Here is a 23,674-nt window from a genome sequence, read left to right on the forward strand (position 1 = left end):
AGTTGGTGAATGACCCTAAGCTGGAGAAGGAATGTTGATATGAGATATGACACTGAAGTTATCCAACATCCTTTCTGATCTACTGAGTTTCATTGGAGACACCTCTCATTTAGTTGCGAGCAAAACCTTATTCTTCAGTCATGTTAAAAGCTTTGTAGATCATGTAGCTTACTTGGTGGCCGTATTCAGTCTCTATCTGGCCTTGATGGGCAACCTCGCAGTATGACATGACAATAAAGCTTTGCATAAGTATAGTTTTCCATCTAAATTTGGGCTCTACCTTACAAATTACCATATGCTTTCCAAGAAAATGAACTGCTATTGAAATGAAGATTATGAAAAGAATCATTTGAAAATTAGCTTCTGATAGAAGAATGATGACATCCCGACTAAGTAATTGGAATTAAGGTTGAGTTATGCATATAAGAATTGCCAGACTTGGACTGGACTCAACTGTTGGACTGTTCAGACCACTCAGAAAAAGTGATCAAATAGATATTAATTAACTACTCATTTTCTTTGTTACCCTACTAGTGTAAGAGCATGCATGTGCACAAGATAAAAAAAAAAGGGATAATAACAAAAACCTAGTAATGCATATTACGCGATTTAAACTCTCTATATAGTTTGAGACTTAGGATTGAGTCCCGCCTTCACCGGGTTGAGGGGGTCTAGGGGGAGTTCAAATCGCCCCCACAGAATGCGCCCCAAAAATGTTCCACGGCACATTCCATTCGTGTATTGGGAACATCTCCCAGTGAACGGGAGATGTTCTCAATACACGCTGAGATGTGCATGTCGGATGTTTTTGGGGAGCATTCTGTGGGGGACAGATGTGAACTTGTCTAATGGTTTGGGGGGAGGGTTACCCCTGTTCTGCAGCCCATTAAAAACAATAGATAAAATAGTTTACAAAGTAGTTGAACTAAACAAACGAAAATTCACTTGATTACTTCATAAACAGAACACATAAATATTGAGACTTGTTACAAAGAAAAGACACCTTTGGCTCACTCTAGTTTCATGTAATCAAAATCACACCTAATTCACAATTCTGCACTTCTTCCTAATCTCGCCTTGCGACCCAGTGAGCACATCAATCGAACCCATATGCACCATGGCAGATGCAAATTTGGCAGCCCAGGCTGCTGGATGATTCATGTTGTCTCTCACCGTCATTCTTGTTGAGGGATCAATCCAGAGCACTTGGTCTGAAGTCAACAGTCCCTTGTGTTTCTTCAAATTCTTATAGTAATTGTTGTCTAGACGATCTGGGGTTACTGCATCGAATGGTACAACTGGGTCCAGATGATTTTTAGCAGTTGGATGTAATGGGCACTGAGTTTTCAGGTAACTGGCATAGGCAGGATCAAGAGAAGGATCCTGGGAGTGTGTGGCATTGAAGTGGTAGAGGCGGTTTGAGAAGGATGAGCAATGAGAGTCCCCGATTGAATGGGCTCCTGAGAGTGTCACCATTTCCTCTAGTGAGAGCCCCTTTCGTGCAAAATTGTTCTTGAGTTGTTTCACATTGAAGGATGCATCAGGGAGGTTCTTAGTGACCTCACTTGCTAGTGAAACTCGGCCATCCCGCCGGCCGGCAGGGACTGCATAGTGAATGCCTCCGGCCTTGAATACGCCATCGCGAGCTGCGAAGGCAAGGATGTCTGAACAAGATACAGTGTTGGGACATTGAGCTTCAATCTTGGCCTTGGCCTCGTCTATCACCTCGAAGCCTTGCACACCCTTGTTGCCCATGCTCACTTTCTCAGCTGGGATCCCTGACGCTGAATCCAGAAGAATAGAAGCATCACAGCCCTGCAACACAAGAAATTAAACCCCACCTTAATTAACAAGTGCAATTGAGATTTGAAAAGTAGAAAAAATAATATTAATGAAGGAGAAGGCAAAAGCTTACCATGACAAAGCAGTCATGGAAGTGCAACCGAATGAGAGCAGCAGCCATGCCAGGACTAGCAGCAACAGCTTTGCTAACTGCGTTCCTCACAATGGCCTCTGCAGATGGGCAAGCATTCTTGTAGAAACCCACCTTGAGGGAGGCTGAAGATGACACGGTGGGAACCATAAAACTGGAAAGAAACATTATCATAAGAGTGAACAGTGTAGGCATCTCTGCCCAACTGACCCAATAGCAATTCATTATCCTAGCTTGTTGCCTGTGCACAGAAGGAGAGGTTGAAGATGAAAGAATGAGAGAGAGTGTGGAGGACACACGCCTGGGCTGATGTATTTATAGTGACAAGTGAATGGGCAAAATGTCCTCCAAGCAAAGGATGCCAGGTTGAACCTTCTCAGCCAATGGCATCTTGGCCTAAACAGCGTAAATGAACAAACATTTACAGTGAACCATTAAAAGGCGTGTTCACGTGGTTCCATTTTCATATTATTATTACTTAAGAAAAGTGAGGGAATCGATGACTCACACTCGACACATTCCTTGTACACAGACTTGAGCAGTTCTTCCAGCTCAACGTAAACAATTTTATATTGTCTGTTTTCCCAGTACTTGTACTAACGTTGGTAGGACTTGGGCCCCCATTCTGTTTCTGGGCCCCCTGAAAATGGGTTTTCACTTCTCAGTCTTCAAAGTTGGCGGCTTCAAATTCAGAGTTCTCTCGGCTTCTGTGTCTATGACTCTATGTGCGGAAGCCGTGTCTATTGGGCTACAATTAATTCGTTCTACAGTCATTCTTGAATACTGGTTGCAACCTATAGAGTGGCTCAGCTGGGCAGTAATCAACTGGGGAAGGAAGTTGTCTGTGCCTAACAGCCCCTACTCACTCTAAAACAGAAAAGAAATCAATATGAGGATAACTTCTCCAACACAATGCACCCATAAGAACAATGAAATGGAGTTTACAGAAAATTTATAAAAAGAAAAAAAAAAAAAAGAAAAACTATTGAAAACAGAACCTATGTGATATGCCTCAAGGCTCAGTTTGTACTCTACATATTTGCATTTGTGTTTCTGTCAGTATAAATATAAATATGTATTATTTAAATATATATATATACATATATATATATATATATATAATAATACAAAATACAAGGTTTTAGGCTCTATATATTTGTATTTGTACTCATTCCAAATGGAGCCTAGGTTGCAATTCATCAAATAGATGGAATCTATTGAAAATATAGGTTAGAAAACATTTTCAAGTTTTTTTTTTTTTTTTTTTTACAATAAGAATGCTCTAGATATATTGAGTTTCTCACTAACTTGCTCAGCCACTATGAGGCGGTTGAATTTGCAAGGAATCCAAGTATAAATGTCTCACTAGAAAAAAAAAGTAGGTATCTTACTCTACTTATTTATGCTACTCAGTTAAGAGAGAGATCCTGGAAAAATCAAAATTTGTGAGGCATACCCCATATGGACATCCTATGAAAGGGCTGTAATTTGGGCTGGATTAATCTAAACCCTACAGCACATCCCAATCATGTATTGAGAACATTTTCTAAAGACAATTTCGGAAGATGTTCCCCATGCATGTTGAGATGTACATATGGGGTGGGGCGGCCATGGGGCACGCTGTGTTGGGTGCAGATGTGAACTATTCCCTTTAAGTTGAGTTGGTGGTGACCCCTTTGCCTTGGGCATTCCGAACCAGATTCTTTTAATGTCCCTTTATGTGGCCCATTTTGAGCACTTCATATGTAAGTTTTCCGTCAACTTTGAATTTTGGAGAGAGAGATCATTATCAGCTCGCCTTGGTCTCCAACGGCCCAGCCCCCATATCCATAAACAATAAACAATGAATGGGGCCCAACCTTCTAGATTAATAGACGTGATAATGGGCATACAGACAGTAGGCATATGGAAGAAGTTGGTGAAGTCGGTGGCCATGGAATGCTATCGAGTGAACGAATTATTCATTCCCTCACTTTTTCCAACAAATAATAATATAAAAACATAGAAGCGCGTGGAGGACACACGCCTTGTAATTGTTTACTGCAAATTGCACTTCTCGGCCAAGATGCCATTGGCTGAGAAGAAGGTTCATCCCACCATCCTTCACTTGGCTCTGTATACAATTTGATGACTCACTTCTCACTATAAATACACCAGCCCAGGCGTGTGTCCTCCACACTCTCATCCTTTGATCTTCAATCTCTCCCCATATACAGCCACAAGAAGTTAATTAAGAATTAAGATAATGAATTGCTCTTGGGTCAGTAGAGTAGTGGAGATGCCCACAGTGTTCACTCTTATGGCAATAATGTTTCTTGCCAGTTTTATGGCTCCCATTGTGTCATCTTCAGCCTCCCTCAAGGTAGGTTTCTACAAGAATAGTTGCCCAAGCGGAAGAGACAATTGTGAGGAACACAGTTAGCAAAACTGTTGCTGCCAATCCTGGCATGGCTGCTGCTCTCATTCGCTTGCATTTCCATGACTGCTTTGTCAGGGTATGCTTTTTGCTTTTTGCTTTCTGCATTTTGCCACCATCAATTAATCTTGTTCTTGTTTGTTTTCTTACTCCATCTCCCAAATCTCAATTGCACTGCTTTTAATTTCTTGTGCTCTGTAGGGCTGTGATGCTTCCACTCTTCTTGATTCAGTATCAGGAATAAATCCGGCTGAGAAAGTGAGCATGGGCAACAAGGGTGTGCAAGGCTTTGAGGTGATTGATGAGGCCAAGGCCAAGATTGAAGCTCAATGCCCCAACACTGTATCTTGTTCAGACATCCTTGCCTTCGCAGCTCGCGACAGCATATTCGAGGCCGGCGGCATTCACTATGCAGTCCCCAGAGGCCGGCGGGATGGCAGAGTTTCACTTGCAAGTGAAGTCACTCAGAACCTTCCTGATGCATCCTTCAATGTGAAACAACTCAGGGATAATTTTGCACGAAAGGGGCTCTCACTAGAGCAAATGGTCACACTCTCAGGCGCCCATTGATCAATTGGGGTCTCTCATTGCTCTTCCTTCTCAAACCGCCCCTACCACTTAAATGCTTCACACTCCCCGGGCCAGGATCCTTCTCTTCATTCTACTTTAAAACTAGTCTGGACCCAGTTGTACCATTCGATGCAGTTACCCCAGTTCGTCTAGACAACAATTACTACAAGAATTTGAAGAAGCACAAGGGACTGTTGACTTCAGACCAGGTTCTCTGGATTGATCCCTCAACAAGAAAGATGGCGAAAGATAATGTCAACCATCCAGCGGCCTTGGCAGCCAAATTTGCATCTGCCATGGTGCATATGGGTTCTATTGATGTGCTCACTGGGGTGCAAGGGGAGATTAGGAAGAACTGCTGAGTTGTAAATCAGGTGAGGTTTTGACTACATGAAACCATAGATAGATAGATAGATAGATAGAGAAAGAGAGAGAGAGAGAGAGAGAGAGAGAGAGAGAGAGAGAGAGAGAGAGAGAGAGAGAGAGAGAGATGCTTTTTCTTATTGTAATGAGTCTCAAATGTTTTGTATTATATTTATGTTCTAATCAAGCCAGTTCTCTTCTTTTAGTTCAGTTATTTCTGTAAAGCATTCATATATGTGTAATAAAGAAAATGTGGAACTGTGGTTTGTTGACCAACGGAAACAGGTCAACACTGTTAATTAGACATGGAACAGTCAGGGGAAAGGAAGAAATTACCTTTCATGATCCGAAAGGTTTGAGCACCAGTCTTGACGATCCAAATTAAGGAGTCTTACATTTATATGCCAAAAATGTCCAAGTGTAATGATTCCACAATTCATTTGTTTCTTCTCCTTTGTCATCTGGTGTTTTTGAATCCACAGTTGTATTTGCTGTTTCTCCTTCTATTTGCATCAGGTTTCTTCCCAACTCCACACCAACACCCTACATGTGGGTTGAAGGGAATCATAAAACTAATTGTTGCCCATTAGGAAACCTTTTGGTTTTCTAAAAGCTTGACTGAATAGTGAGAATATGATTCTGTTTACCAGACAATTCCACTTCCATCTTCTTCAAATAATTCAAAGGAGCACATATTATCACTTTCTTTTTTTTTTTTCAAGGAAAATCACCATCACTAAAGTTTTTTTTTGGAGCCCAAAACAAAAGGAAATTTCATTGAACTGAATCCAGTTACATCAAACATTTCTTGGTTGATAACAATGCAAGATACACAATCAGGAACTCTTCTAACCATATTTTGTCAATATGCAGTAGATTTGGTAATTCTATTAGAATACAAAACCTTCATTCACAATCTTTGCAACAAGGGGCATTACCCATCCCTTATTTTTGAGGGTTTAGTTGAATTTTCTGGATAGATAAGAAAATATACAATGATGAATCCATGAAACCAATGCTAACCTTCAAAGCTTCAAGTTTGAAATATTGCAAATCTAACTTGAAACCTTGATTAGCAGCATCTCGACTAAATCAAGGTTGCATATCTTTCTTAGGAAACAAAGTACGTTCTCTCCACATATCAATTTTTCTTTCCCTATGTCAGGGAAAGACAAGCTGCAGTTGAAAAGTGTCCCCATTGGAGTGCTCTGTTCTGTGCTCCTCTCCCTGTTCTTCTGCCAAACCTTTGGTCCACATTTAGAACACCATGACATCTTTGGAGTATTAAAAGAACAAAATGTGCTCTAGTATATGTGATGATAGACCAAATAGCACAGGTCCTTGAATGTGAACTGCCAATGGGAGTAAAGAGGTGATTGTGACTGTGATGCCCCCATAACCCTGTAACTTACATGAATTACATAAATAGAGATCACCATTAGATGAGCACACCATAAGACAGTGCATAGACTGAAAATAGCATGATTAGAGTATTGCATCTTTTAGCCCTTACATTTAGAAAAGAAAATGACAATACAAATTTAATGAAAAATTATATTAGTAAGTTTGAAATATCTGTTTTCCTTAAATAGTTTAAATCTTTTGAACCGATTGACCAAACCAAAAATCGACCCAAATCGATATAACTCGAGTTGGTTGGTTTTCACTAATGGTCAGCCGGTTTTGGGTGATCAATTCCCCAACATCACCAAGTCGATTTGGTTGGCCAAACAACCTACGACCGAACCAAACCAACCCGTGAACACTCCAATTTTCAGCTAAATTAATAGTCTAGTCTCTAATAAATAATAATAATTTCATCTCCAATATTATTGAAAATTTGTAGTGAAAACACACAATTATTGAAAATATATTGATAATGGAAATACAATAATAACTAACAAAAATATAATAAATACTAAAAATATATTAAATTAGTCAATAAATAGTGTAATGTCAAATAAAAGTTTAATGTATAATAAATATTAATCAATAAATTATATCAAAAATAAAATAAATACACTAAGTATAATAAATTAAATTTAAGAAGTTAAACAATAGTAGTTTAATCTCCAATAATTATTGATTTGTTTTTTTGTAAAACAACAAAACAAAAGTAGATTTATATATAATTATTGATATATTTATCATAAAACAATAAATAATTACTAAAAACACAGTAAATATTAATTCTAGTATATATATAAGTATATAATAAATATATATTAAGATTTTAAAATAATTATTAATAAATATTTTTTGAAAGTTATTTTCTAGAATTATTAATTGACTTTAATAATCCATAAAATTATAATTTGTACTATTATTACATAATTTTTTATTAATTTTGTAAAATATTAAATGATTATTAATTTGAGTATTATGTTATAATTATTTTTCTACTTTTAATAATTTTTTTTAAACTTATTACATAGTTTCATTATTTTAACTATTTAAGATCTAGTTATGTTAAATATTTTATTATTTAAAATATTTAGTTATTTAAATATTTAAATAATATGTAAAATATTTAATTTTTTTATTATTTGAATTTTATTTATTTTAAAGTTGTTACTTAATACTAAATATTTTGTTATATAATTATTTAGCTATTTGTAATATTTTTTATTTAATATATTTAGTTATTAAAATATTTAAATAATATTTTTTGTTTGATGTTAATTTTTATTATTTGAATAACATTTAAATTGAATAACTCAGAAAATCATAAAATCATAAAATCATAATTTATATTGTTAGTACATAATTTTGTGATGAATTTTGTAAAAATATAAAATGATTAATAATAAGAATATTATTAAATCAACTATAATTATTTTTTGTGTCTTTAATAAATATTTTAAAGTTATTATATAATTTTGTTAGAATATTAAAATTATTCTTAAAATTTTCAATTCAAACTTTCTTTAAATAGATATAGATAAAAAGTGGGGGAGAGGATAAATAGGAATTATATATAATTTAGGAGAAAGTTAGGGAGGTAGTTAAAGAGAAATTTTAGGAGAAGAGATTATTTAGGTTAGGAACGTGTGGAGGAGAGAAAGAGAGAGATTTTAGGTAATTTTTTATGGAGAAGAAAAGCATCTCATTGGTTGTTTAAAAATGACATAAAATAAAAATAAAATAAAATATTAAAGAAAGGAGAAAGTTTCTAAACCGTTGTATTTTGGTATATTTAGATGCATTTAGTTTTTATTAACATCACTGTCTGCACGAATAGTTCATCTTTGGAGACTGGACTAAGGGGAAAAGGAAGAAGAATAGTTAATGTTGTCGGATTTCGATCTCAATCAATCAATTTTGCTTAGCGAAAAATGATAATATGTGTTATTCTCCATCCATAATACTCGTGATGTCCACCAAGGCACGTTCTCCACCATGTTATTAATCCACACTGTTCAGTTGTAGGGCCCTACGTTCAATAAGATTGAAAAGGTCTTTCCTTCTATTTCCATCCAAGTGGTGAGTTGCTTATTACTAGTGGCATGTATGGGATAGAGGATATGGGACCACTGAGGGTTAATAAGCCCAAGATGTATCGTATACTTTCAATTAAATATAGATTATATGATATAGACATGAGGCATCTCTCTTTCTCGGTCTGTCTTGATGATTTGCATCTCCTTCTCTCTCTTTGTTGTTATTTATAGCAGGCAACAAAAGGTTAATCAATTTTCCGACTAAAGCACCGGAAAGATGACGACATATGGGACGATACCAACAGTATCGTCATCTTTGGGAGGATCAACTGGCCTAGAGTACATTTCTCGTGCAAGAGAACGGATAACATCAGAGTTGGGCACTCGAAGGCCATGGAAGGAGATGATCCACCTATGGGCAATAGACCTTCCGGTTAACTTCCCCGATGCCATCACAAGGATCAAAACCAATGTGAATTACTTCTTGATGAATTATGCAATCATTGTGTTGGGGATCCTATTTCTAAGTTTGCTTTGGCACCCAATTTCGTTGATTGTATTCGTGGTTATGATGGCTGCCTGGTTGTTCCTCTACTTCATGAGGGATGAGCCATTGGTGATCTTGCACCATACGATCACCGACGGTGTCGTGTTGATCGTGTTATCGATTGTGACAATTGGGTTGTTGTTGTTGACTCGTGCAACGCTTAACATCTTGGTGTCACTTTTAATTGGGGTGGTGGTGGTCTTGGTTCATGCGGTGTTGAGGAAGACAGATGATCTATTCGAGGATGAAGAGTCAGGAGGGTCGTCTGGGTTTTTGGCCATCGAAAATGGAACCAGATTACAATTCCGTGAGCCTTCCTCTTCTTTTTCTTAATAACAAGGATTGTGATTTGAGGCATTTTTTGTTTTTGGTTAAGAAAGGATGTCTCTTGTTTCCATTTCTTCTCGTAGATTTGATAGTTGTTTTTACTATTGATTGATTGTTTATTTGTTTGTATAATTTAGTTAAAGGTTTTGGTTTTCTATCTTGCATTTGCAAAGTCGACGATGGAGACAACTCCTTTGTGAATCTAACTTTTTTTTAAGGGGGGGTTGTGTTTTGGGTTGTAAAATATTATGAATAACATCTTTAATGTTGTTAAAGTTTTTAATGTGATTATTTAATATATCTTATGAAATATGAACTGAAAAATAATAAATCATCAAAAATATTTTTAACTTGTTGTGTAACTTCTATATTACAATTTAATTATTGATACAAAAAAAATCTCCAATACAATTTTTGTTTTATAAAATAAAAAAGTGAACTAGTGATAAATTAAGGAATTATAGATGGCATCTTTAACATTGTACACCTTATAAAACATGTGTGATATTGTACACATTATAAAACATGTGTAAGGCAGTGAATTTATATATCTTATATGTAATTCATTAACAAAGTGGAACATTATGAGTGACATCCTTAATGTTGTTAAAGTCTTTAATGTAATTGTTAAATATACTTTATGAAATATGGATCAATGAAAAATAAACAAACTATGTAACATCGTTAATATGATTGATTATTTTTTTTACTTATTGTGTAGTTTTTGCACTATAATTCAATTATTTATATAACAAAATCTCCAATACATTTTTTTTGCTTTAAAAATAAAAGTAATTAGTAATAAAGTAAGAAGTAAAAAATGGCATCTTTAACTCTATATATTTTATAAAACGTGTGAGACAATGGATTTATATAAGAACATTAACTCAACCAATTCGACATCAATTTAGGTTATACTAGACCTAAATAAACTAATTATCTAGTAATTATTTATAAATAATTCAAGAGTTGAGACTTATTAGAATAATAGTATTTAAAAAACTTGTAATGTAAGTATTAAGAGCATATACAATAATCAAACATGTGCACTAATTAAGCATAAGGGTAAAATAGGTAAAAATTATGAGAATATAAATTAGAAAAAAGAGGTCCAAATAATATAAATAGGATGTCATATTCATATATGGATCCATTAACACTATATTCATTTTAACCCATTATAGAAGATAATGCTTAAATTTTTTCTTTATTCCATTTTACCTTCTATCGACCTCTACGTTATTAAAGTTCGACCACTCTTGTATAAGATTGAACTTACAACATAAATTAACAAACCAATGAAAAAAAGATTATGTCATGTTTTTAAAAGGGCAAATTTCTTAAACTACCCTATTGTTTAGCTAATTGATAAACTGTAGCTTTACTATTTAACTATTGTCTTAAACCACCCCTATTGTTTCTAACAATTATCATTGCTGTTAAGTCGTAACAGAATGAATAAAATGTCCCATTTTCTCTTAAGCCCTTTGATCCCATCTTTCCTATCCCCTCATTCTCTCTCTATCCCTTCTCTTGCACGGCCACTGCCGTTGCAACTCGTTGCGGTGACATCATCACCGACAACCCTCTTTTGGTTATACTACTGGTAGAGTGGTTCCCTAGAGATGAATTAAAGGGGTAGGTACAATTGCAGAGATCGATACAGTCAACGAGGAGAGCAACTTAGTAGGTTTAGCCATAGGAGGTGTCAGTCGAGTAAGACAAGTTTCCCAGCTAAGCTTTTCCAATTCATTGCATCTAAGACTCTGTCTCACGACCTTACTTGGGACATTGGCACCAGGAGCGACCAATCTGCAAAATCTATGCATCCTCTCTCTCTCTCTCATACACACACATACAATTTCTAGGCTTTATAACACATTGTTATTTTTAGTTGGCCAGAATTTTCATGACTGTGGTGGCCACAGACACAAGCTAGGAGCAGCTATCATTTGCACCCAAGTTACCCAACATTCGTTACGAGCAGACCTCTCCCATCATGTCCATAGATGAAGTCAAAAGCAAAGTGCCAACACAAGCAAGTGTCAATGTTGTGACCGCATCCCAAGCTCTCCATTAGTTTGATATCCCCAACTTCTACCAACAAGTGAAATGCGTACTCAAAAAACCCAACAGAGTGATTGCAACATGGTGCTACATATAGCCAGAAGTTAACAAATCCGTTGATGCTGTCTTCTGGAGGCTTTATCGGGAGTCCGATCCTTATTAGGCTCCCGCTAGTAAAATCATCGATGATAAGTACAGAAGCCTCCATTTTCCGTTCGAACTAGTGGAGGGAATGGATCACACTAGTCCCTTCGAATTCAAATCAAATCAATCCATTTGTTGGCCATGATGGGTTTTTGGGAAGATGGAGAGAGAGAGAGAGGGTAATATTGGGTTTTAAAAAAGAAATAAACGACACGTAGTGTCACATGTGTATGGATTTTGATGGAATATCAAAGGACATTAACAAGGATAGATCTAGTCAATTGTCAAAAACAGTAGGGGTGGTTTAAGACAATAGTTAAATAATAAGGGTATAGTTTGTCAGTTAGCTAAATAGTAGGGGTAGTTTAAAAAATTTGACCTTTGATTAGTCAATTTTTTATTTATTGTGCAACTTTTGCACCATAGGTGTAGTTTTTATATAATAAAATTTAGAATATTAAAACTACTTAATGAAAAAAAGGTGAAAAAGTAAAACATCATAAATGAGATCTTTAACAATGTTGAAGTCTTTAACATGATTGGTTAATATGCATTCTAAAAAATGAACAGATGAAAAGTAAGTAGATAATATGATGTCTTTTACTATAATTGATTAGTTTTTAGGGTAAAATACAAAACCTCTCTTGAAGTTTCTAAAAATCATAAAAGCCTCCCCTTTAGTTTTACTTTAACAAAAAATTCCCATCCATTAGTGACCCAGACAAAAAAAAACCTATAAAGTTACAAATTTACCCATGATTGATTGTGAGGGCATCATAAAAAATATTTTAAAATGTCAGAATTGCCTTCACTTGATTAATCTCTCCTTTACACTTTGTTACAATTATTTTTCATAGCAAAAAAAAAAAAAAAACATAACACCACTTGCAACAAGAACGATGAACACCCCCTTGTATTTTGATCTGAACCAACAATAAATCCCTTTATTGCAAAGGTTGCAAACTTTAGTTGCCAAGGTTGAGGTTTCTAGGATCTAGAATTTTCATTTCTATATTCTTATATTCCTATTTGTTGTTTGTAATGTTGTTGTGTTGTCGCGTTCTTCTTCTTCTTCTTCCAACGAAAAAAGAGATTTGGCTTCCTTCTAGCACTTCACAACAAAGAAAACCATTTCAATGATTAGTCATTTGCATTTAGTTTTGTTGATGGGCTTCAACTTGTCAGGCAAAATAAGACGTTCTATGTTCCAGGTGTTGAATTTGATGTACATAACTTAAGCTACAATGAAGGCTAAATTTGGTAAGTTGAAAAATTAATATACTTTGTTAACATTTTTCCGTCCAAAAGTTGAAGGAAGGGAGGTATTTGTTATTGTCAAAACACAAGGGAGGTTTATATTATTGTTAGAAAATTTAGGGGGGATTTTTTATATTTTACCCTACTTTTTATTTACTTTGCAACTTTATTTTTATATAATAGTAGATGTTTATTGTGTAACTTCTACACTATAGCTAGAATATTTATATGAAAAAAATCTATGATATTAAAACTAGATTATAAAATTAAAAAGTGAACCAATGATAAAATGAGATGTTACAGTTTACAACAACTTTTTTAATATAATTAAAGTATATAATGTGATTGGTAAGTATTATTGAAAAAGTAGTTTCAAGGTATAAGAGATTTAATGAATATTCAAATATATTGTTTATAGAATGTTATTTGTTCACAATTAAATGATTGAACTTACTATTGGATTGTATACAAATTTATTCTCAAAATACAATAAATCTTTAGGTGAAAAATTCTAACCAACAAAGTTAAAGATTTTCTAAAAAAATGTAACATTTTTAACATAGGAATTCAGATTGTGAGAGAATAATTTTCATGTTGTGAATTATGCATATAAATGGCTTGATTTACAATCATTTTATAAATTCTAGAGGGTCACCATGAAAAAAGTATTCAAGCCCATTTGAGCAATGTCTTTGTACAATCATGAATTTGAATTAAGTGATTAGTTATAGTTGGTTAATAATTTTGACTATTAACAATTTAAATGGTGTTTTTTTATTAAACATAATCAACCCATAATCATTAGTTTAAGATTAAAACATCAATGAATATTGATTTAGTCCATGTTTAGTATCAATACAGTTTTCTCCATTATATGTTTTATTGAAAAGTTTGCACAAAGCCCAAGGTATGAGTGTTAGTTGAAACTATTTGAAAATGCTTAAAAACACTTAAACAAATAAGAAAAATAAGAAAAAGGAGAAAACACCTACATGGCACTAACCTAAAACATGTCTCCAAAGCAATCTATTGCATTTGTACATAAGCTTATTTAAATTTCATAATGCTAATCACGATTGGATTCATACTCAACTTTTGATTCATATTTAACAGAACTAATTCTAGATTCATAATTGCATTCTCATTTGGATTCGCTTATATTGTGGGAACCAAAAAATACTTATAATTGATTTTAAATCAATACATACATCTTATGAAATTTTAAATCAACACATACATTCTATAAAATGTGAACTAATAAAAAGTAAGTCATATAATGCCTATACCATGATGGTTACTTTCTTTAATTTATTGTGTAGTTTTTATACTATAGTTAAACTCTCTATATGGTAAAAGTTAAAATATAAAAACTTTATTATAAAATAAAGAAGTGAACTAGTAATAAAGTGAGACATCAAATGACATATTTAGTCTTTAATGTGCTTGATGAATATACTTTGTGAAATGTAAACCAATAAAAAGTAAGTAAATCACCTTATGTATTTAAATGTGATTTATTACTTTTTATGTATTGTAAAGTCTACAATGCAAAAATTGCACTGTGAAACAAATAAAAAGAACTAGTTATAAAATGAGATGTTATATGTGATATTTTTAATGTTGTTGAAGTCTTTAACATAATTGACAAGTAAACCTTGTGAAATGTAAATAAATGAAACACAAATTATATGATTCCTTTAATATAATTTTTTTATTTATCAAGTAATTTTTTATCATAGTCCTTGTTTGGGAGCACTTATTTTAAGTTTTAATTGGAATAGACGCTTATTTAAGTGTTGGGACCACATAAAAAAAACCCAAAATAAGCACTTATTTTTTTAAGTGATTATTGAATGAGCACTTTTTTTGCCATTTTCTTCCAATTCTATGCCTTATCTTTTTAACCCATTTCTTGGTAATTCTCCCAATATTAAAACACGACAGGACATCCTATCATTTCTTCATCTTTCTCCTCCTATTCACATGTTTCTTTGTAGCAACATTGACCAAGGTAGAAAATGAATCCTTAATTATTTTTTAACACCTTTGTTTTTTTATTTTTTATTTTTCTCCATATTCAATATATGGTTATATTAAGTGAGGGCTAGAATTATCATTTTTGTTGAATAAACACTTTTATGATAAACAACTCACCAAGCACTCAACATAAAAAGTATTTGTTTTAAAAATAAATAGTTCGAAAGAACACTTATCAAATATTAATAAGTGCTTATTAGATAGATAAGCACTTATTTCCTAAACAAGGCCATAGTTGGACTTGTATTATTAAGTTAAAGTTTTTTTGGCAAATAAATTATAATTTATAATTAATTGTTAATTATAATCAAAATTTTATCAGTTTAAACCTAATAGGCCTAATTACTTACTTTATAGGGTCTAGTTTAAAACTAAGTTTAGGACCAAATCCACCTTGTCTTGGTATACACTTCACTATTTGGTAGCTCTAAATCTTACTCTAATATATTCTCTAATTTCTCTTTGTCTCTATCTTATTTTACTCTTACACATGAACCAATTTTTGATGTGTGAGCTAATTGATTGTGAAAAGGAAATATATACACAAGCATAATAGTCAAAATGATTTCTCCCAATACTTATAGTGTTAATATTTTATTATATAAGTAAAACATACTATCCATTAAAGGGCAAAGTAAGAAGCCAATCTATTAGGTTGTTATTAAAACCCTTTGAGGGGTTTTGGCTAATAAACTTAAAAATTAGACAAATCCAATCTGAATTAACTACAAACGTAGTTGTGATAGCTTAATAAACCTTAGGAATTTGCTTTAAAAAGCCTAAAACTTGGAGCATGAGGCATATTACTTGAGGCCAAACACATATTTTGCCTCAAGGCTTAAGCCTCACAACCAATGTTTTAAAAAAATACTTGGAACTAGAATAGTTTTGGCCACTGGTTTCCAGGTCGACGGTTTAATCATCTAGTTTGAGTGGATGACTCGTTATGACAAAAAAAAATAAAAAACAATAATCAAAATAAAAAATGGCCAAAAACCATTGAACGGGTTGAACGAGTCGATGGTTCGACTACCCGAGTCAACAAGTCGTTAACCAATTCAATTATTTTTTGCCAGGGATCAGGTTTAGGGTAAAACGGAATTGGTTGCCTGGATGGTTCCCAGGCCGTCCAGGTTAACGACAGTTCAAAAAAATTGCTCACAACTTTGATGTGAGGCTTAAGCCTTTCTTAGAATGTGGCATAAGACTCAAGCCTCAAAGTGTAAGGTAGTGTAGCTTAAAGCATAAAAAGGTGTAAAAGCCTCAAGTATCAATGATTACTTAGTGATTTATGCAAAAAATATATTCTATGCATTTTTGTAGCTCAAAATATATGGAAGAAGTAGCTCAATATTTATGGGCCAAATAAAAAGAGTAAAAATGAAAAAATCCAATAGAGTATATAAGTTCTAATAGTTTTTCTTAGTGTTTTAGGAGAGTTTAATGCAACAAGGCCCAATCAAGTTCTTAGTTTCTCTTGGATAAATCAAGTGAGGTTTTTTTTTTCTTATTATTCTAAATCTAATATTTCAATTTTTTTTGTATATACAAAACATCCCAATTTTGTTATTTTTTTTCATTTATTTTCCTAGTGATTTTTTCCTTTTATTTATTCATTTTTCATAGATCAAATCAATTAAGTTGTTTCCTTTCTTATAAACTGTTGGATGACCATAAATCTAATATCAATTGTATGGGATGATTCTTCATATATCTCCTTGCTTCTAAATTGGTCATTTCAATAATTTGAAAACTTTGCATTTTGAAACATGAACCGTGAAAATGTTTATAATTGTTAGTTATTATTTATTATTTTATTTAATTCTTAAAATGATTATTGGTTATAAGCTTCTATTTTATAGATATTATGTGCACTTTCTATCATTCTAACTTGGTATATTGTATGTTATTTTTATGAATTTATAAACTTTAATCAATCATTTTTCTTAAGCTTTAAGGCTTACGCCTCACCTTTCTGGGCCATTATGCCTCAACTACACCTTTAGCCTTTTAAAATCTTAGCCTTAGGAGCATGCTATTTGAACCAAGCTCAATACAAAACCAACCGACCCAACCCAAAAGAGAAAGAAAAAAATGTTAATATTGTGTTTAGTTTGATTCTCCAAAAGTATCCAATTAGTGTCATTTTTGTTTGTGCTTGATGGAGTAGACTTGGTTGTCATTCTGTTGCTATAAAGTTTGATGTCTAAAAAGCAAAAAGCTCTAAAAGAATTGGTGCCTTGAGTCTTATTTGATATTTGAATGTAGAGAATATTGTTCTAAAATTTGAATACTAAATTCTGAAAATGGTCATTTTACCAGTTTGCCTTCGTAGTTGATTATGAGAATGGATATTTACATTAATGATTATTAACACTAATAATAAAAATCGCATAAATTAATAATATAATAATAAAATATTAATAACATAACATAAAATTAATAAAATAATAGAACAAAAACAGTAAAATACATATTAAAATAAAACTTAAAGCATTAAATAATACAATATTAATAAATTAAAATAATAATAAGATAATACCATTTTAATAATGAATTTGATTAAAAATAATATTAAAATATTATTTGAAAAGTAATATTATTATGAAAATCATAATAATAAAATAAAAATAAAAGTTAATTTTATAAAATAGTATTGAATTAAAATAATAGTAAATAATATTTTAATAATAAAATAATATTATAATAATTTTATTTTATTAATATATTATTTACTAATACAATGATAATATAATATTATTCTAATTATAATATCATTATGAAAATTATATTTCAGCTTTATTATTTATAAAAATTTAATTAAGTATAGTAAGATGCTGTAGATATGTTGTAGATATGCAACCTTGAATTAGTTAAGATGCTGTTAATCAAGGGCTTAACTAGATTTGCAATGTTTTAATGAATATGGTAGATGGATTGCTAGTCATCCAATAGCAGAAATTTGTTTAGATGATTTCAGTTGCCCAAAGGAAGAGATGGAGCAATTTGCCCAAGTTGAAGCTTTAAGTTTAGCACTGATTTTATGGAGTCATCGTTATATATTTTATTATGTAGCCAGAAAATTCTTCTAAACCCTAAAAAATAAGGATTGGGTCATGGCCCTTGTTGCAAAGATTGCAAATGAAGGTTTTGTATTCTAATAGAATTACCAACTCTGTTGCATATTGTATGGCTAATCTTGCTGTTGATAAGAAGGTCGACAAAACATGGTTACAAGAGATTCCTGATTGTATAACTTGCATTGGTTTCTACAAAGAAATGTATGATGTAACTAGATTCAGTTGAATGAAATTTCTTTTTTCTGTGGCTCCAAAAAACATTTAGGATCTATTTGGTCTATAAATGGAATCGGAATTAGAATCGAAATTGAAATCTTTTAGAATCGGAATCGGAATAGTCTATTCCCATAATCTGTTTGATCCAAACAGAAATGGAATGAGAATTGGAATAAGCAGGAATGAGATTTCATTCCCAAGGGAGAAGGGGTAGGGAATGGCCATTCGTTCAAATGGGAGAATGTCATCCCAGCAGAAATAGAAATTCCGATTCCGCCCAACCAATACCAGACCCCTATTCCTACAAATCAAAGGGCCTTAGTAATGGCAATTTTCCTTAAAAAAAGAAAGTGGTAATATGTGCTTTGAATTATTCGAAGAAGATGGAAGTGACATTATCTGGTAAACAGAATCATATTCTCAGTATCCAGTCAAGCTTTAGGAAAACCAAAAGGTTTCCTAATGGGAAACACTTGTTGCCCATGCTCACTTTCTCAGCCGGGTTTATTCCTGATACTGAATCAAGAAGAATGGAAGCATCACAGCCCTACAGAGCACAAGAAATTAAAAGCAGTGCAATTGAGATTTGGGAGATGGAGTAAGAAAACAAACAAGAACAAGATTAATTGATGATGGAAAAAGGCAGAAAGCAAAAAGCAAAAAGCATACCCTGACAAAGCAGTCATGGAAATGCAAGCGAATGAGAGCAGCAGACATGCCAGGATTGGCAGCAACAGCTTTGCTAACTGTGTTCCTCACAATTGTCTCTGCAGACTGCAGATGGGCAACTATTCTTGTAGAAACCCACCTTGACCTTCAGGGACTGCGACTGGGAGGCTGATGGTGACACAATGGGAGCCATAAAACTGGCATGAAAATCCAAAGTGGAGGCAACTGTATAATGACCATCCTTAAAAATGACCCCTAAGTGGAGGCAACTGTATAATGACCCCCACCCGTCCAAACAGTTTGCAATAAAACTCCTATGATGTCATGCCAGCCCAACCCATAATGTATTGAGCAAAGTGGAATAAGCATTCATGAAAATAATGGGAAGGGGCTGGAAATAATATCTAATTGTCCGAATTTGAATTCAATGGGTGAGTATGGATCGGTTTGGTTCGGTTCCATGGAAGAACCTAGAACCTATCTTATAGGGGTCAGTTCCTGGTTTTTGGAACATGAACCTACCTTGTGAAGGTTGGTTTTGACATTGGCGGTTCTAAGGTCTACCGGTGGACCTTGTTCTTTCTTTACTCTCCCCTTTCAGATAAAAAGAAAATGAAACATGTCTTCTGAAAACTTGATTTTCAGTAATAATAATATATAATTTAAAACTTATAATTTATCAGTATAATTTAAATTTTATAAATATTACTTTTTATATTATTTATTATAAACATTCAAATATTAAAATGAAAACAAATGATCAAATCACTTAATTAACTCAATGGTCAATAAGATCATGGCTTTTATAACCATGAATGCTTGAATTCAAACCTTAACATCTTTAAAAATCCGAAATGAAATCTTGTTGCCTAATTTATTAATTTCTTAAGAAGGTGAACCCTCCGATCCCCCATGGAGACCTCCAACCCATGGAGATTAAAAATCATAATCGAGGAGTGTCATTGTCTTGGTGTACATATGGATCAAATCATTAGGTATCGTAATGTCTATCATGAAGCTAATATATCAAGCAACGAATTGATTAACTCATGTATCTATTAATGAGCTTTTCATTTGTTTTTATGATAATTGTGGACGTGCTACCCCTGCCTTATGTATCTCTTTTCGCAAAAATAATAAAAAATATTAATAAATTTATTAAAACCTACCCTATAGTTTGCATTTTATTAAAATACCCCAGTTTGCAACCTATTGTACTTAATCAACTTTTCTAAAGATGGCAGTGGGGAATGATGATTTTGACATTAATGTTTATTCAAACTAATGCTTTGAAAATTGACCTGGAACTGAACCATTTTTGCCTTGGGTCGCGGGTCACTGGTTTGATTGGCTAGGTCGAACAGTTTAGACCGTGTCATGTCAACACATATATGTATTAAGTGTATATATACTTATATACATATATATGTAAATAATGTATAAATATATTTTAGATATATTATATGTATTATTTTATATTTAATTTATGTTTTTTAATTCAGTTTTTAATTTTTTTTATTTATAAAAATATTAAAAATTGCAATTTGAGGCCGATTTTTTTTTGCGAAAATAGTGGGGCAAGGTGCCTTACAGTGCATAGATCTTGAAAAGTTACAAAAAAAAAATCACCTCAATCGGACATCAAAGTGCAAAGTTATGGCCTATGAAAGTTTTGCATGCATTGAGTGTGCAACCGTGACCCAGTCACTGGGTTGAACGGGTCAACGATTGAACTGGCTGGGTCTCGACCAAGTCAATGATTTTGACCGTCCAACGTGTCTTGACTGAACCGGACCCAAAATCTTGGCTAAGTGACGGTTCGAACGGTTCGACCAGCCAGATCAACGACAGGTTGAAAACATTGATTCAAATAAATTTAATCAAGAGAAAATAAATTTGAAATGTCATTCTTGCCCCTAGTAAAACATTGTCAATACTCTATTCGATCAATTTTATTCTCTCTTTGAAGAAGCGTTGTTTCTTTTTTTGAATAAATAACCATGCGCCCATGCCCTTAAACATCTTTTACTCGGTTGAAGTGACCACATGACCATTCCTATATCGTAATACAAACAGTTAACAATAAAAGGTTGATTAAGCAAATTCATAGTAAACTTATAAGAGATGTTTTAGTAAAATACAAATTATATATTGATTTTAGCAAATTATATATAGGATTGAAAAGTTACCCAAAATAAAAAAAAAACACCCCAATCGAATATTAAAGTGCAAAGTTATGGCCTTCGAAAGTTTTGCATGTATTGAGTGTGCAATCCGCGACCCAATCACTGGGTCGAACGGCTCAACGGTTGAACCAGCTGGGTCTTGACCAAGTCAACGATTTTGACCATTTGATGGGTCTTGATTGAACTAAACCCAAAATCCTGGCCGGGTGATAGTTTGAACGGCCAGGTCAACGGGATTTTGGTTCCAATTGACTGGTTTTCCAACATTCTTTTTTTTGGGTTGTAATTTCAGATTTCTTGGTGGACTGCAGTCTACTTATCCCTAAATAAAAATAACTTTTCCACCTTGGGAAAAATTAACAAGGCGAATTGGGACAATTTTGAGTTGAAATCCGCCCCCCACGAGATAGTTTCCCACAACGTCCCATAACACATCCCCGCTGTGTATTAGGAACATCTCCCGATGATACCTCATCATTTCTGGTATTATCATCGGGAGATGTTCTCAATACACTGCAAGGATGTGCTGTGGGATGTTGTTGGAAACTATGTTCTCAATACACTCCGAAACGCCTGTTTCTAGGTGTTTCAGAACCCCAACTTTTTTTAATAAAAAAAGTCTTGTTTTTAGCTTCCCAAAAAACCAAAATTTGAAAAAAAAAACTAAAAAAAAGAGTTTCGAGCGTTTCTAAGGTGGCGTCTGATAACACTTTTTAGATGTCTGAAGTTTGAAATATCTGCTTTTCATATGCAATGCTTATTTGGTGTTGCATCTGAATATGATTTGAAAAGTTTTTTCTGATTTGAAATTTTAACACTCAGGCCCATCACTTAATACGCTCAGACACATTTAAGACGTGGCCTAAAGTAAAAAATACCCCGCCCCATTCTCTCTCTCTCTCTCTCTCTCTCTCTTTCTCTCTCCACCCTGTCTTCTCACCACTGTCGCTACAAGTTGCAGCGACGACGATTCTCTCTTTCAAGAGGGTCAATATTAATAATAATAATTATTATTACTATTATTAATTATAAATTATTTTTTACTAATTATTTATTGTTAATTATTTTAATATTTTTATAATCATTAATTAATTTTTTAAATTTTAATCATTTTATTTATTAATTAGTAATTAGTAATTTTTAATTTTTATTGTTTCAATATTATTTTAAAGTTAAAAATTATTTTTTATGAGATAATGCGAATTGAACTCAACATTTCCAAATAGTATATTCTAAGGGTAAAATAGTAAAATCAATGAATTTCAAATGGTAAAAGGTTGATCAAATACAAACAAACTTATGAATTCAGAGCTTCTAAGTAGAAAAGCACATATGCTTCTTTTGAGATTTAAGACAAATAATATCTTTTTAACTTTTTAGATTTCAGATTTCACATTTATCAAACGCCACCTATCTATCAATACGATACTATTGATACACGTATCATATTGATACTTTGAACCTTCTCAAGTCACTTAACAGGCTTTTCGAAAAACAAACGGGGCAAACCGGCAAAGTGTAAACTCGCATTGACCAGATTCTATCGGGTTAGGGTCAAGTCAGCCTTAATCGGTGCAAAATCCGACCCATTGACATCGTGGCATTGAACCATTTGTTTAATTAAGCATAAGCTATTTTGTGGGGCAGGCAGGCCAGATTGGTTTTGGTTCGGGTTAGAACGACTTCATCTCGGGTCTGGGTTGGGTAAGACCCGTAGCAGACCTGACCCGTAATTAAAAATTAAAATGCAATAGTTTGAGCATATCGGACGATTGACCCTTTAACCCAATGGCCAAATGACGAAAACGGTCTATTCTGCCACCATTGCATCTGTGATCTGTCGATGTCGATTGTCGATTGTCACATACATCATCAGTTCATCACCATTAGCTTTAGCTTTTCTTTCTCTCTCAACTGAAAAACCTATTTATACATGGATTCCGGTTCTTCCGCGCCAACTTAACTGCCGAGCGGCGAGCAAAACAACCATCGAACTCGAGATGCTTCTTACATCCATTCTGGAATTCTCAACAGAATTTCGAAGCAATCTTGGAGTCCAAGTTCCTACTACAGCAGCAGTCCATCTATATATACGGCTTTCCTCGTATTTCGTCTGTCTCAGAGAGAGTGAGAGGGAATGGGTTGTTGGCACGGAGGCCTTCGTTCCCCATTTTACTCTTGTGCAGAAGGCTTCCATGCTCTGCTCTAACAGGAGTAACCTGGAGAACGACGCCCTCTGTCCTAACACAGATCGTCAGAGAAAGAGCCTTCGACCCCCGGTGGCCATTTCTTTATGGGAATTCATTCCTTGTGATTTGATTCTTTGTGGGAGTTTCTTGTGCCCTCGCTTTTGATCGGAACTTGATTCCATCAAGAAGGACCCACAAACCAGAAATCGGTTCATGCTCTGTAAGATACCAGG

General features: G+C 33.6%; 1 protein-coding gene and 2 pseudogenes across 6 annotated transcripts; 2 read left to right on the forward strand and 1 right to left on the reverse strand.

The window, feature by feature from the left end:
- Window positions 1–920: 920 nt before the first annotated feature.
- On the reverse strand, window positions 921–2,215 carry LOC148845523 (peroxidase 5-like). Of its 2 annotated transcripts, none has more exons than XM_088953357.1 (2): window positions 1,916–2,215; window positions 921–1,815 (listed from the first exon to the last, which is right to left on the reverse strand). In XM_088953357.1, the coding sequence occupies exons 1-2, from the start codon at window positions 2,156–2,158 to the stop codon at window positions 1,042–1,044; spliced, it is 1,017 nt and encodes a 338-aa protein (XP_088809483.1). In that variant the 5' UTR covers window positions 2,159–2,215; the 3' UTR covers window positions 921–1,041. The 2 variants fall into 2 exon arrangements, with proteins under 2 accessions (XP_088809483.1, XP_088809484.1); XM_088953358.1 differs by having other exon boundaries at window positions 2,048–2,209.
- Window positions 2,216–4,132: 1,917 nt separating this feature from the next.
- LOC148845524 (peroxidase 5-like) lies at window positions 4,133–5,494 on the forward strand (annotated as a pseudogene). The gene is made up of 2 exons (XR_016102448.1): window positions 4,133–4,428; window positions 4,551–5,494. The product of XR_016102448.1 is annotated as a peroxidase 5-like (transcript).
- A 3,035-nt stretch (window positions 5,495–8,529) lies between these two features.
- LOC148845525 (PRA1 family protein F2 pseudogene) lies at window positions 8,530–9,753 on the forward strand (annotated as a pseudogene). Of its 3 annotated transcripts, none has more exons than XR_016101865.1 (2): window positions 8,530–8,667; window positions 8,957–9,753. The product of XR_016101865.1 is annotated as a PRA1 family protein F2 pseudogene, transcript variant X2 (transcript). The 3 variants fall into 3 exon arrangements; XR_016101863.1 differs by having other exon boundaries at window positions 8,627–8,765; XR_016101866.1 differs by having other exon boundaries at window positions 8,628–8,765; window positions 8,954–9,753.
- The last annotated feature ends 13,921 nt before the right edge of the window (window positions 9,754–23,674 follow it).

This window comes from Nelumbo lutea, chromosome 7 (genome assembly GCF_056320005.1).
Source record: "Nelumbo lutea isolate HS-2025 chromosome 7, American lotus-T2T, whole genome shotgun sequence".
Classification (NCBI taxonomy): domain Eukaryota; kingdom Viridiplantae; phylum Streptophyta; class Magnoliopsida; order Proteales; family Nelumbonaceae; genus Nelumbo; species Nelumbo lutea.

Excerpts from the sequence above, each read along its gene's own strand:
- LOC148845523 (XM_088953357.1), bottom strand. The coding sequence starts at position 2,158 with ATGAATTGCTATTGGGTCAGTTGGGCAGAGATGCCTACACTGTTCACT. Across the intron at positions 1,816-1,915 it reads TCCATGACTGCTTTGTCATG|GGCTGTGATGCTTCTATTCT; the intron begins GTAAGCTTTTGC and ends CTTGTGTTGCAG.